The sequence below is a fragment of the Erpetoichthys calabaricus genome, chromosome 15 (genome assembly GCF_900747795.2).
Source record: "Erpetoichthys calabaricus chromosome 15, fErpCal1.3, whole genome shotgun sequence".
In the NCBI taxonomy this organism is placed as follows: Eukaryota; Metazoa; Chordata; class Cladistia; order Polypteriformes; family Polypteridae; genus Erpetoichthys; species Erpetoichthys calabaricus.
Genome location: NC_041408.2, coordinates 49,705,826 through 49,718,499, shown reverse-complemented (window position 1 = coordinate 49,718,499; position 12,674 = coordinate 49,705,826). Strand labels below are relative to the sequence as shown.

The following is a 12,674-nucleotide window of genomic DNA, read 5'->3' as shown; positions in this document are numbered from 1 at the left end:
ATTCTAATGAACCGCATGGGACTCACTGCCCAACCTTCTTTTATGGGCTTGGGGTGGTCCCTAGCAGTGATATCAGGTTTGCCTCACTTCTTGGGGGTGGGGGTTCCACCCACAAGGCACGAGGAAATTGAAAGAACAGTACAAAATGAATAGATACTAAATAAAACATAACAATACTAACAAAAATTCTATAAACATATGACAAATACAGTACTTTACGATAAACAGAGAAGACAGAAAATACATGTACAGTAATCCCTCGCTGTATCGCGATTCGACTTTCGCGGCTTCACTGTATCGCGGATTTTATATGTAAGCATATCTAAATATGTAATGTGGATTTTTCGCTGCTTCGCGGGTTTCTGCGGACAATGGGTCTTTTTACTTCTGGTACATGCTTCCTCAGATGGTTTGCCCAGTTGATTTCATACAAGGGACACTATTGGGGGATGGATGAGAAGCTACCCAATCAGAGCACGCAGTTAAGTTCCTGTGTGCTGATTGGCTCAGCGACGTAGCGCCGAATTCGTTCCCGCTGCGTTAACCAGGAAGTCTTGTCTCGCTCATTCAGCATCAACTTATTTTGCTGTGTAAAGAGTTAACTTTTGTGCTGTTTTTTGTTTATCTTTGTGCATAGTCAAGCCCTTCGTTATGGCTCCAAAACGATCTGCTCCTGCTACTGCTTCAGGGGCCGTGCCCAAGCACAAATGGAAGATGCTAACTATTGCAGATTTTCACCTTTCGCAGGGGGTTCTGGAACACAACCCCCGCGATCGAGGAGGGATTACTGTAAACATAAGCCAGTGAGAAAAACCCTATCTGAAAGATAATTCCAGTAACAGCCTCACAGAAATTGTTAGAACATGCACGTTTCACATAGACAACAACCAGACAAGGGATTTTCAACCCAGTACACAGTTTTGACAGTGTTATGTTGTGTTATGTTAAATATCAAATAAAGAATAAAATAATCGAACATCTGTATATTATTGGGCATTATCACTAACTGTTATGATGCAGGGAATTCTACTCTACAATCTTCATTAGGGGTTTGCACACTGGCTAGGCAGCAAGCTAGGACCCTAGGTTCCACGTAGCAGAGGCACACTTAACTCAAGCAATTTCCATGGTAGACCTTCTGGTTTCAGGGGGAGCAGCCTGTCAAAATGGGAATTTGAAAATGCTCTGACAAAAATAAGGAAACCATAAACCTCTGTCTTTTAAAAAAGGGCAGACAATAAATCTTTATAAAAAGAAAAATTTTTTTTACAAAAAGCTCTGTCACTTCAAAAATGCTCAAAAGTGCAAAAAGGCATAAATGGATATACCTAATGGCACTCCAATAGCAAACAAATTCCCAATTCAGAATCCAAAGAGGAAGGTCAAAATACATAGCAGGGTTCAGAATTCCAGAGAATTAAATAAACTATACTATTCCAAAAACGTGAGAACTCGCCAACTCCAAGAACAGACGAATGAGCTGTGTTTGACCAGTGGATGTCTTTATAGTGCTGGGGCTAGTTCCACACAGAGTCAGGGAGGTGGCCCCGGCTCATTGGGAGCCACCCACAAAGCACAAGAGAAGTAACAGAACATGAATACACACACGTAAACATATAGTAACTGCACAAAAATGAAAAAGTATACGCATTACATAACTATCCATCCATTTTCCAACCCGCTGAATCCAAACACAGGGTCACGGGGGTCTGCTGGAGCTAATCCCAGCCAACACAGGGCACAAGGCAGGAACCAATCTGGGGCAGGGTGCCAACCCACCGCAGGACACACACAAACACACCCACACACCAAGCACACACTACAGCCAATTTAGAATCGCCAATCCACCTAACCTGCATGTCTTTGGACTGTGGGTGGAAACCGGGGCGCCCGGAGGAAACCCACGCAGACACGGGGAGAACATGCAAACTCCACGCAGGGAGGACCCGGGAAGCGAACCCAGGTCCCCAGGTCTCCCAACTGCGAGGCAGCAGCGCTACCCACTGCGCATATTTAGCATTACATAACTAAATATGATAAACATACAGAAAATATGTGATTTTAAACAAATGATACATAAAAAAGAACTTAAAACAGTAAATACAGAACATATCTATCTATCTATCTATCTATCTATCTATCTATCTATCTATCTATCTATCTATCTATCTAAACAAGCAGAACCAGGACATTAACAAGGTGCCATATGCGTTTACGGATCCCACAGTGCCACTACTGACCTTAGTTAGGCTTTTATTAAAGTAATTTATCTGATTTATCCTCTTACAAATAACTATTAAAATGCAAGCTTCACTGACCATAGGAATGACGAGGCTAGATGAGAAGAATCTGTGAAAACCTGCAGAACCTGACCGGTCAGCCTTAATTGTAAGGTTTCAGTAAAGCTGTGCCATCCTTAATATGTGCTACAGCTCTCGCTATCAGAGTGTTAATCTCATGCTGTTTTCATTTATTGCCATCTGCTGGTAGGTTTATGCATTGAATCTACATAATTGGTATCCTCACCAGAGTCAAAAAATTACCTTTGACACCTCTAAAAAGTATAAAGAGAAAACCCTCATAGCATTGATTCCCTTTCAAGCAGAAATGCAGTGTCTCTGCCATTCACTTCAGAGCCTCAGGAGGCTTTTATTCTTTAAACAGTATTGGTAAAGACATCCTGTCAGTGTGATTGATTAGTGACTGCAGGTCAGTTGTGTGTGTGTGTGTGTATGAGCATGCATATACCATACAAAACAGTTGTGTGCTTTCATTCATCTGGTCCATAGGAGCGATTGAGTGTTCTTATAATAAGTCCTGAGCACACTCCTCCAGCCATGGGTTTAAGGTCTGACCAGTTCTGATTTAAGTTTTAATCAGACACTCAAATTTAGCCCTTCAGTGGGTTTGTGTTGTGATTCCTGCCACACAAAATTCAGGCTATCCAGATCCAAACTGTAAATGTAGCCTTTCTGGCCTATACTGGTCCATTATGGGGCTAAGGCTTTAAAATGTTGAAGAAATTATCCTGAAGAGAGGGGTAATGGTGTAGTGGTTAATGCTTTGGAGTTCAGACCCTGAGGTTGCTGCTTCAAATCCCACTACTGACACCATGTGACCATGAGCAGGTCACTTCACCTGCCTGCGCTCCAATTGGAAAACCAAAAGAAATGTGACTAATTTAATGCCAGATGTTGTACTGTGGGTTGCCTTGGATAAAGGTGTCAGTCAAATAAGTAAATGTAAAATTAAAACTGCAAAAAATTCTGGCCAAGCTGAACCAAAGTTTCTTGAATATTTTAAATATTTATTATAAAGACTTCATACAGGAGCACAAAAGGTAATGCAGAAACAGAAATGCTAAAACAATGGAATCCACCACGTAACAATGATATATTTTTTTTATGTGTTACTTGCCCCATTTAGATTGTAGTGGTGGCCGTGAAAAAAAAATTAATCTCATGTTTTCATGGAGAAATTAGATATCAAGGAATCAAACTGATGGCTGAAGGCTGCCAGTCTTATGGAGCAACGGAGAATTACCGTTACCAAAGTCCTTAAACACTCTCCCATGCACATATGCGCAACACCCTTCACTAACTTTCAGTGACATTGTTTCACCCAAAAGAAAAAAATGCACAGATCTGGCCCAATGGGTTCTCGTCATCGTTTTAATTTAAAGAAATCCATTTCATGGTTTTGCTCCGTACGGTAGTAAAAGTAATAGTAATCATAATAATAATAATAAATAATTACATTTATATAGCACTTTTCTCACTACTCAAAATACTCTACATAGTGAGGGGGAGCCACTTCAACCACCACTAGTATGTGGCATCCACCTGGATGATACGACGGCAGCCATTTTTGTGCCAGTACACTCACCACACATTAGCTGTTAGGTGGTGAAGTGGTGAGAGGTCAGAGACAGGAGATGATTATGTGGCAGGAATGACTAGGCTGTGGTGAGCAATTTAGCCAGAACATTGGGATACACCATACTCTTTTTCGAAAGATACCCAGGGATCTTTAATGACCTGTAAATAAATAACAAACATAGCATAAAGGTTTGGGGTTGTCCAGCCCTGTATACTGTACAGTTTGTTCAATAGATCAGTGATTTTCCAAAATACAACAGACAGTTAGAAATGGCAAATGGGGAACATTTATGGAGTGGGACTGGAATTGACACAGAGGAATGCTGGGAAGGAACCGAGGTGGTGGATGGGAGCCATGACATCATCAGAGGTAATCGGAAGGAAGGGAAAGAACACGGAGGTGGCAGTACGTGGTTAGGGAGTCTGGGCACATTCATGGCGGCGCTGCTTCTTTCTTTCTGTAGGAAAAAAAGTGAGAGGTTAGTACCCTGCTTTTCCCCCTTGGCAGGAGTTTTCGTGCTGCACCTCGGGTCTTTACACGGCTCCCTATGTGCGCGTGCATCACAGACCATAGAGAGAGACAAGATCTTGGTTTTAAGTCTCGTTCTTAGGATGGCACCATTTTTACTGCACTGGGGCATTGGGATCTACATTCAGACCACAGGGTAAGCGCCACCTGCTGGCTTCACCAACACCTCTTTCAGCAGCAACCCAAGCTTTTCCATCCAAGTACTGGCCGGGTCCAAACATGCTTAGCTTCAGGTGGATGATGTCTTCTGAACGCAAACAATGTGAAATATGCCTCCAACAAAACTTTTTGCATAGCTCACCTCATATAATCCACATATCTGTTATCCATTTTTATCATGTAAAATACATGCCATTTTTGCTAAAACACAATTAATACTGACTTCTAGAAAACTCAGCACAAACGATAAAACAAGAAAGAAGTATTCCCAAAAAACCTTGCTTTTGAATTGAAGCCGGGAGAGGTGAGTCTTCATTTCAAAAGAACAACCCTCTGTGAAAGGGTTCCAGGTTGTTGGCTACTTTCATTTCAATGGAGGAATCAATTTAACAATATTTTAGTGAAAAATGCACATGTTTTGCATGTTTTACGTATTGGACTGGAATTTATGCAGAATATTCGACACGAGGAATGTGACATTTTGTCATGGACATTTTCATGTTGTTTGCTGTTTCCAGCTTTGACCACCATACTTACATTGAAGCATAAAGTTTATTAGCTCCATTTGGCATTAAAACCATGATAATAAAATATGTTTTTGCCCACCCTTACAAACCACATGGGGTAAGCAAAACTTTGAGTACTTCACAGGATGTAGTGGAAGACAACAAGAGTTTCTATTAAACAGAACTCATTAACATCAAATTTACCACTAATTCAATCCTCTTTAATAAAATACCTGTGTGCATCCAGGTGTCTGTGTGTGTGTGTCTTCTGGTGAAGTGCGCATGCGCGGGGCACGGTGCGATGCGCGATATTACTGTCAGAGAAAGTTACAGGCGTTTTACGGAATTACAGACCAGTATTACTGCGAGAGGAAATTAAAGGTACACAATACAGTGACTCATATTACAGCCACATACAAGCCAGTATTACTTTCAGAGGAGATTAAAGGCATATTACCGACGCGCACGCCTGTATTACTGCCAGAGAAAATTAAAGGTATATTACGGATGTACATGCCAGTGAACGTACAAGACAGTATTGCTGTCACAGAAAATTAAAGACACACAATACACAGCGGCAGCCCACGAAGAACGGTCAGCTCAGCAAGTAAACATCAACAAAAGAAAGGCTGAAAGAAAGAAAAATACGACCAACAAAAAGAATGAGGTCAAAGTCCCTTGCCATTTAATGTAGACTGTTCCTACTAATGTTTATGCACTACTGTTCTAGCGCCCGTTATTGTAACGGGATAAATGACTAGTACCATATAATGCACCAGCACCAGTAAATTAATAATTTTTAAATCAAATAAGCAACCATTAATAAAGCAATTTTTCTTACCTTGAGAAGATGAGTTTTACTTGTTTTGACAGTCACAGTAACAACGCTTCGTATAATTTACAGTAAATGGCAGCTGTCATTACATGTGTGTCACACAGCAATCATAAGGGAGTTCATTGACTTTTGGAGGAAGAAAACAGATATTCAGCCCCTTTTCATTGGCAGAGACTGTGTGAAGAGGGTCTCGCACTTCTGGTTCCTGGGTGCGCACATAAAGGAAGAACTGACGTGGAGTACTAACACCACAAAGCTGGCAAAGAAGGCACAGAAGAGACTCCACTTTCTGAGGATCCTCAGGAAGAATAATTTCACTCAAAAACTGCTTATGCCCTTCTATAGAGAGTATATTGATTTGCTGTATATGTGTGTGGTTTGCCAGTTTCACAGTATCAGAGAGGAAAGTGCTCCAGGGGGTCATCAACGCTGCCTAGAAGATTATCGGATGCCCTCTCCCATCCCTGGAAGATCTTTACCGTTCCTGTTGACTTAAAAAGGCCCAGAGCATACTTAAAGATCAAATCCATCCCGGTCACTCTCTGTTTGAACTGCTCTGCTGCCCTCTATCAAATGTTTTAGGACAATAAAAACACAAACAGATTAAAAAAACGTTTTTATTCAAAAGCCATAACTGTGCTAAATGCTGCTCATATTGCGAAACCTTAAGTTATGCAATGAATGAATACTATAAAATTATGAATAATGTCTTGTATATGTGGCATGCTGTGTATATTCTTATAGTTTTTATAATCCCTTTTTGCTTTGCACTGATAGGCTGGCATCCAACTTCGTTATATATGTGCAATGATAAGCAAGACTTATGAAAGGTGATAGGCTTATGAAAGTGCTTCCTGGCCACAGTCCTAAGTGCACTTCTCCTTAATCTTTACTGGCATAATTCCATATTCTATAGAATTCCGCACAATTTTATATTCTGTATCACATTTTTGAGCTACGATTTCCCCATTTCTGATAGCTGAAAGACCTAGACTATTCCAGAAGTACTTTAAGAAATATGCATATTTCGGTGTCACTTTAGATTAGGTGCCCCTAATTACACTGTACTTACCATTCAAGTACCTGTATACTTGTAATCATTATTCCACAGTCTTTATATGTATGTGTGTACTGTATATAAATTGTGGAATAATAATTACAATTGAGTATTTAATTATAACGGTACACTATTACACAATAAGTACAAGGTAATAACGCCTAGCTACTCTGTGGTAAGTACAGTGTAATTAGAGACACCTAATCTAAAGTGATACCCATATTTCGATATCAAATATCAATGTAGGTCATATTTGCATTAATCCTCAGCCTTGTTTCTGGGTGTCATTTGTTCTTCTGTTGAGTTTAGTGATTTTAAAATAAGCCAAAGCATTACATCATGTTTTTTGTCATCTTGTATATACTTCTCTAAACATTTTAGTCTTTCCTCCTTTGCCTTTCAAACAGATTCTGAGCAGTCCCCGGCGCCTTTTTGACCTGGCAGGACCTGCAATTAATGATGAAGAAACCAAGAAGAGGTCATTCTCTAAGAGGAAATCCCACCTGGACTTATTAAAACTGTGAGTTTTCTGTGTATCTTTGGGACTGAGACCCCAAACCCCCAAAAAATGATTGTTGCTTAGGACCGATCACTTGCTTTTAAGATGTGGGAGCTTGTGTGTCTTTTTTGGAAGACGATTAATTTGCAATAGCACCCATGTTGTAGAGTTTAAATAGTAAACACACAGCCACCAAACACTGGCATTTTAACAAGATGGTAATGGCTACACTATGACATGTCAGAAAGATGCAGTAATTTGCATTATACATTTTAATAATATTTATCATTAGTCAGTCAGTCATTTTCTAACCCGTTTAGTTCTGAACAGTGTCACAGGATTTGCTGGAGCCTATCCCATCTGCAATAGGGTGCAACGCAGGAGCAAACCCTTGACAGGGTACCAGTCCATCGCAGGGCGAACACACATAAACACACAACCCCCAAAAACACACTAAGGCCAATTTAGTATGGCCTGTGCACCTAACCTGAACCTTATCATTTCTTCACTTTCTTAAGCTAATTCAGTGACAGTGAGATTCTGTATTAATAGGGCTGGAAGGCATAAGACAGGAGCCAAGATTGGACTGGGCACCAGTCCAAATCTGGACATACTCACTCACACAAGGCCAGTTTTGAAATGCCAGTCAATCTCACCAATAAACCTTTGGTGTTTAGGAGGAAAAGCTTCGAGAAAACAAGGAAAACATGGAAATTCCACAAAAAAAAAACAGGACTCTGGAGTATTGAGGCAATGGCTCTGAGTCACTGGGCTGCTCATTGTGACATTTAATTATAGTTATTCTAATTTCGGGAAACTGTGCTGAGTGCAGATGAAATATAATGAGGCCAAAAAAAATCATAAAATGTCCATCTAAAGACTTGGGCTTTAATATTTAATTAGAGGGGAAACTTTATCCAGCCATTTATTTTCTGAAACAGTCAGTTTAGACAAGTACAGAGTCACAAGCAGCCATAGTTCAACCTGGCACATACCCAGAAAGCCCCACCTGGAATGCCAGTCAATGGAAAGCAGTGCCACTTATACCAAGGTCATGCACTTTGTTTGTTTTATGCTACTAAATTTCCATCCATTTATCTGCTGAACCTTCTTAATCCATTAATTTCAGTGTTATGGTATGCTGTCAGTGTGCATACCAGGAACAAACCCTGGACAGCATGCTGGGGCAACCACTTCCTTGATCACGTATACAATGTCAGTAGAGGCTAGTGCAAGAATGCTAGTTGGCAATCCCCCTTCCCTGTGTCCAAAAAAGATACATATCAAGTAAAGTTGACTTTTAGAAATGATCTCTTTAGACCCAAGTGCATTATTATTTTGTAACCATATTATTATTTTGTAACCATTCCCTTAAACTCCTGATTGGGAACGATGCACACTCAATTGAGTCTAAACTGAAGTTATTATTATAATTTGGATCTGGGAACATTTTAGGTTCTTCCCAACGCTCTCAGTAATTTAAAGACAGGACAAGAAGGGAGACAGTTGCATCACAATAATAAAAGGAAAAAAAAACAAGTGTGTTAATTTAAATTGAAACTAAACTCACAGACCGCTTTATTAGGTAAACCTTGCTAATACTCGGTTGGACCCCCTTTTGTCTTCAGAATTGCCATAAGAGGCTGTGGCATTTAAATGATGTTCATTTGGTAATAAGGGGCCCAAAGTGTACAAAGAAAATATCCTCCACACCATTATTCCACCACCACCAGCCTGAACCATTGATACAAGGCAGGATGGATCCATGCTTTCATGTTGTTGATGCCAAATTCTGACCCTAATATCCAAATGTCACAGCAGAAAATATTTTTCCAGTCTTCTATTGTCCAATTTTGGTGAGCCCATGCGAATTGTAGCGTCAGTTGCCTGTTCTTAGCTGACAGGAGTGTCACACAGGGTGGTCCCCTGCTGCTTCAAGGTTCTACATGTTGTGCATTCAGAGATGCTCTTCTGAATACCTCAGTTGTAACGATTGCTTATTTGAATTTCTGTTGACTTTCTACTAGTTCAAACCAGTCTGAACATCCCCCTCTGACCTCTGGCATCAACAAGGCATTTTCGCCCAGACAACAGCCACCCACTGGATATTTTCCTTTTTTTGGACCATTCTGTGTAAACCCTACAGATGGCTATGTGTGAAAATACCAGTAAATCAGCAGTTTCTGAAATTCTCAGACCAGCCCGTCTGGTACCAACAACCATGCCACGTTCAAAGTCAATTCATTCACTTTTCTCCCCATTCTGATGCTCATTTTGAACTTCAGCAGGTCATCTTGACAATGTCTACATGCAATGAGTTGCTGCCATGTGACTGGATGATTAGATATTTGATTTAACAAGCAGTTGAACGGGTTTACCTAATAAAGTGGCCGGTGAGCGTATACGATAACACTTAATAAAGTAACATGTTGTAAACTGACTTTTTTAGAGAAAGATGGTATGATATTTGAAGATCATGCTATTCCAATATACCAGCGTCAAAATCTAAACCATCAGTTTTAGCCACTTGAACATTTGGACCTATTTATGCCTTCGTCATTCTGAATTGCCAGTAACTTTAATGCAAATGTATGTTTTATAAATTGTTAAATTTGAAATTAAACTAATTATATTATGAATGAAAAATCTAGTTTATACTAATACTATAAATTATGTTTTAACAGTATAATGGACGGCATGACTGAAGCCTGCATGAAGGGTGGAATCGAGGCCTGCTTTTCATCTGTGTCATGTGTGTGTTCCTTACTGAGTGCTTTGGATGAACTGAGTCACGGCAAGGGGCTTCAGGCAGAACAGATCCACCTTTTGCTGAAACGCTTGGAGGAGCTTAAAGATGGCACAGAATCTACGCGGGAATCAATGGAAATAAATGAAGCAGACTTCCGGTGGCAGCAGCGTGTCCTCTCCTCAGAGCACACCCCCTGGGAGTCGAACACTGAGAAGAGCCCAGATATCAGCATTAGCGTAACTACCGATACCGGTAGGACTACTTTGGAGGGAGATTTAGGGCAGACCACACCTGAAGAGGGGGCTGATGGTTCTAGAGCCGGTCTACCATCCCCTTGTGGGCAAGATAATGGCGAGGTCATGGGTCGGGAAGTGGAACTCGAAAGTAATGATCAACCAGATGTAATTCAGAGAAGCCATGGCCTCGTCTTCCCCGATATAACTAACTTTCTGTCAGTGGAGTGCAGGACTCGGTCACATGGCTCTAGGTATAGCGAAAGCAACTTTAGCATCGATGAGCAGGATCTTTCAAGGACAGAGTTTGACTCTTGTGACCAATATTCTATGGCGGCAGAAAAAGATTCGGGCAGATCAGATGTCTCAGACATGGGTTCGGACAACTGTTCCTTGGCAGATGAAGAACAGACCCCCAGAGAATGCCTGGGTCACAGATCACTACGCACAGGCCTGTCCTTGAACCTGCTAAAAAATCAAGAGGCTGACCAGCACTGCGTCCGACTATTTGTCCAGTCGCTTATTAATCTCCTTCCTCAACTGCTGTCGGTCCACACTGCTGCCGAAGTGGATTTATTGATCCAGAACTTCTCGTCAAACTTCTGTTCCAGTCTACAAACAGGTAATGTTGTTGCTTGTTTAATCTTTTCCAGACCTTTTTTTGGTAACTCCAATCTTGGATGAAAATCAACTGTATATTCTCAGGGTATGTGACTATGACACACTATTCAAGTTCTTTTTCTTGCTATTCTGTTTACTGTATTATCGTATTTACATTACTTATATCGGCAGCACTGGGGACATGCCAGGAACCCACCGTCAAAAAGAGGCCAGTCAATTGCAAACACACATGAACAAATATGCCCAAATTTGCTGAGTTGGCCTTAGCAGAGTAAGCAATGAGCAAGAAAATCTGAGGGGAAATCCTGGACAGACATGCAGTGTCAATGTGCAACATCCGCACGGGCAAACACTGAGCTGGGGTTCAAAATTGCTCTCCTGAACTTGTGAAGGTACCATATGGTCTCTTGAAACTGGATTGCACAAGTTCTTTGCCTGTAGGTAGGTCCCTACTGTCAGGGTACAGTGTGAGTGTTGCCTTAGAGTCTCACTATCTTGTGATTTTGCATTCTGTTTTGTTTTCTTTTTCCGAAATTGTTTAGGCCTTGTTTGATTTTCGTTAATTTTTGGTATAATTTTGTATGCTTGATTAAGTTATTTATAGTAATGGTTTTTTAAAGGGTTTGTTTTTGAGATGCTGAATCTTTATTATTATCATAGAAATTGTTCTGAGGCGTTTTGGTTGGCGTTTCTTTTCTTCCTGGTTGCCACCATTTTGCATTTCCGTCATTGAGACGTGACAATGGTTGATATGATATGGTAAGTGGTCCGGGAAGTTTCATGGTCCAAGTCATCAATGCGCTGTTATAAGAACTAGAATGTCGGATCTGTCTCTCTCTGAGTTTGCGGATATTAATGAAAAAGCAATCTTCGTGCATCTGTTCATTGTTCTGTTAGGATTTCTCAATTTTGACTTTTGCTTTGATTTCCCTTATTACAATTTTCAGGGTTTTGATTTGGGTATTGATGTTCGATAGGACTGATCTCTGGGTACAACTTTCTGCTAGTTTAAAAATATCTGAAATCTTGGTGTACTGCCATTTTGTTTCCCATATGGGCCCCACTATTTTGGGCTGTATTGTCTTGTGCTTGCTATGCATATTTCTACCAAGAGGTCATCTTATGCGATGTCTCTAAAAGCACCTGGGGAGAGTGTGGGTCAGGCATCATAATTTCCCCTTGGGATTAATAAAGTATCTATCTATCTATCTATCTATCTATCTATCTATCTATCTATCTATCTATCTATCTATCTATCTATCTATCTATCTATCTATCTATCTATCTATCTATCTATCTATCTATCTATCAGTAGGAGCTGTTTTGGATTATTCCATTGTCCATTCCATATTCCATTTAGTCATTCATGCGATGATTTGCTTCACACATCTATCTCCGTGTGTCCAATTTCCTAGATAGCAACAAAAAGTTTGTTGCAGTGTTTAGTGATATTGTAGTGTCTCGACTTTTTTTACTTAGCACTCCTTTGGACTACATTATTAGTTCGTGGTTTGGGTTTTGGTTTCGACCTGTTCTTTAACAAACAGTTTTTGGTTTGTCTATCTCATGGTCCCTTTAACCTCTTTTCTAGATTTCTATTTGTAGTAC

General features: G+C 40.4%; 1 protein-coding gene across 1 annotated transcript in view; it reads left to right on the top strand.

Moving 5' to 3' along the window:
- arfgef3 (ARFGEF family member 3) overlaps positions 1-12,674 on the top strand; it is a 223,076-nt gene that overhangs the window by 110,259 nt on the left and 100,143 nt on the right. Inside the window, exons 11-12 of the mRNA XM_051919360.1 lie at positions 7,372-7,484; positions 10,148-11,067. Coding sequence (XP_051775320.1) covers positions 7,372-7,484; positions 10,148-11,067 — 1,033 coding nt within the window. The remainder of the gene's footprint in view (positions 1-7,371; positions 7,485-10,147; positions 11,068-12,674) is intronic.